This window comes from Cyprinodon variegatus, unplaced genomic scaffold (genome assembly GCF_000732505.1).
Source record: "Cyprinodon variegatus isolate N-32 unplaced genomic scaffold, C_variegatus-1.0 Scaffold960, whole genome shotgun sequence".
Taxonomy (NCBI): Eukaryota; Metazoa; Chordata; class Actinopteri; order Cyprinodontiformes; family Cyprinodontidae; genus Cyprinodon; species Cyprinodon variegatus.
This window is the reverse complement of record NW_015151413.1, coordinates 68,361-70,674: the sequence shown is the minus strand read 5'-3', so window position 1 is coordinate 70,674 and position 2,314 is coordinate 68,361. Positions and strand designations below refer to the sequence as shown.

General features: G+C 50.0%; 1 protein-coding gene across 1 annotated transcript in view; it reads right to left on the bottom strand.

Moving 5' to 3' along the window:
* The window catches only part of smg1 (SMG1 phosphatidylinositol 3-kinase-related kinase), a 74,471-nt gene that overhangs the window by 13,489 nt on the left and 58,668 nt on the right, over positions 1-2,314 (bottom strand). Inside the window, exons 54-55 of the mRNA XM_015398768.1 lie at positions 825-1,034; positions 549-749 (exon numbers count right to left, since the gene is read on the bottom strand). Of these exons, the coding sequence (XP_015254254.1) occupies positions 549-749; positions 825-1,034 (411 nt within the window). The remainder of the gene's footprint in view (positions 1-548; positions 750-824; positions 1,035-2,314) is intronic.

Below are 2,314 nucleotides of genomic sequence, written 5' to 3'. Positions count from 1 at the left end.
GGTCAGCAGCACCACATTCATCACAGACACCCTCACCTGGACTGGAAACACCACCTCACTGGTCCAAAGGGCCCAGAAGAGCTTGGACTTCCTGCAGAGGATGAGGAGAGCCCACCTGCCCCCCTTTAGAAAATGAAATTGTCTAGAGCTGTTTTAAACAGATTTATTTAGTCATTTTGTACACTTCTGTATAAAAAAATGACTAAATAAATCTAAATGAAAAAGGTCATAATTTATTATTATCTAGAGACTATTAATAACAGGAGGTGAAATGTGACGAGCTTTGAATGTGGTGATGTCATTAGTGCGTACTGATGACATCACCACATTCATTCCCGTTCTCCCAGACTTTCAGGGTTGCTCTAAAGAACATACTTGGCGAGGACACGAGTCCGCACTCGCGTCCTAGTGAATTGAGAAACGGCCTCAGAGTGGGGAAAGAATAAAGACCAGATCAATCAAGTATCAGCATAATGGAGAACCGGCCCAGACCAAGGGATCAGTTCATGGACTCGCTGTCTCTCATTGGTCCGATTCAGCTAAAACACACGGATCAGATGTGATGTCATCACTGTGAGACACCCAGGGAGTCGATGGCTGCAGACACTGACCTGAATGGCTACGATGGCGCCTTCATCCTGGCTCAGCTTGTAGAGCTTCTTCTTCATGTTGCTGAGGATCACGGGGCGGGGCGCCACGCTGACACCTAGTGGCTGATTATTGGGCCCGAGAACATCCTCATGCTGCCACTAGAGGGCGACAAAGAGAGTAATCTTTAGCCGGGCAGCAGCAGGACAGTGCGCTGGCATCAACCCTGTCAGTACCTGGAACATGGCGCTATGCAGCTGGCTCCTCTGCAGGCTGGCCTTGGCAGCATCCAGATTGATTTCCAGCCTCCTCAGCAGGTCCACCTTCTTCCAGGCCGTGTCATAGGAGGAGGCCAGGACCGTGCACCTGTTCAGCAGCAGCTGGGAGACTCGGCCGGAGGCCAGAGTCTGCTCCACCGCCTTCTTGCAAAGCTCCTCCAGAGAAACCTGCAGAACCAGGAAACATCGAACCACTGAGGGCCTCTGATGCTGAGCCCTCCCCTCCCTACTAACTAGCCTAGACCCCCCAACGCTTCTGTTTAGCCATATTCCACTCCTGAACCCTATTCACATGGAACTAGTTTACCAATGGACCAACTGGGACTTTAATACTAACAGAATCTTTGTTTTAATGTCAGTAATTTGTAAAGTCAAACTTCTCCAGAAAATGACCTTTAATTTTCCTCTAAACTCTGAGGCGCTGTGAAAACACTGATCCCATACCAACGGGAATCTGGGTGAAGTGGACAGAACTGGGTGGGATAAATGTGATTAGTTGTTATTTCTTTCCTGGTTGCATTTTTCTTTGGTGAAGAAAGGAGGCTGAAAAGCTTTGGGTCGCAGACCACCACACCTTCCACAGGGTTAAAGGTTACAGCAAAACATCTGGATGAGAAGAAACATCTCCAGATCCAATGGTTGATCCCATCATGCAGCGCTCTGTGCGCTAACAATGACTGGCTAGTGCTGACAGGAACGGCTCTGACCATTTCTGGGGACATCAGGGTGCGGTTATCCATTCTCTTAAAAAGCTGATATACTTTTTTATTTAAAAATTAAATGAATCCCCTATGAATAGGACTCTAGATGAAGCTGCTACAGGAGCTGCTGCTGCCACCAAATCCAGGCTTTAGTTTCATACAGAAAGAACCTGGATCAGCGCTTCCAAGCGTTTCTACTGTTCCTGCTCTCAAACTCAGCAGAAGGGTCACTGAGACCAACTGGTTGAGCTGGAGGATTCTAACTGTTAAATTTCCCTACGGACCATATTCCCTATGGACGGCGTTCCTCTACGGACGGCGTTCCCCTACGGACCGCGTTCCTCTACGGACCGCGTTCCTCTACGGACCGCGTTCCTCTACTGAAGGCGTTCCTCTACGGACCGCGTTCCCCTACGGACCGCGTTCCCCTACGGACCGCGTTCCCCTACGGACCGCGTTCCCCTACGGACCGCGTTCCCCTACGGACCGCGTTCCCCTACGGACGGCGTTCCCGTCTTGCATAATTCCTGCCTAGAGAGCTGTATTATGGTGGACCGCCGATAGGAGGCGAGGAACCGTGCTAGCGTGATGTGTAAATAGTCTTAAGAACCAAGCTGGGCTCGGTTAACTGAGCCAAACTGGGTGGGAACTCTGCATGGATCGGTTTCAGAGGACTAGTGTAAATGGGGCTTATAGCTCTGGTTTCCCAGCTGCTGCTCCTTCACCCTTCATTGTGTCCACAGTAGA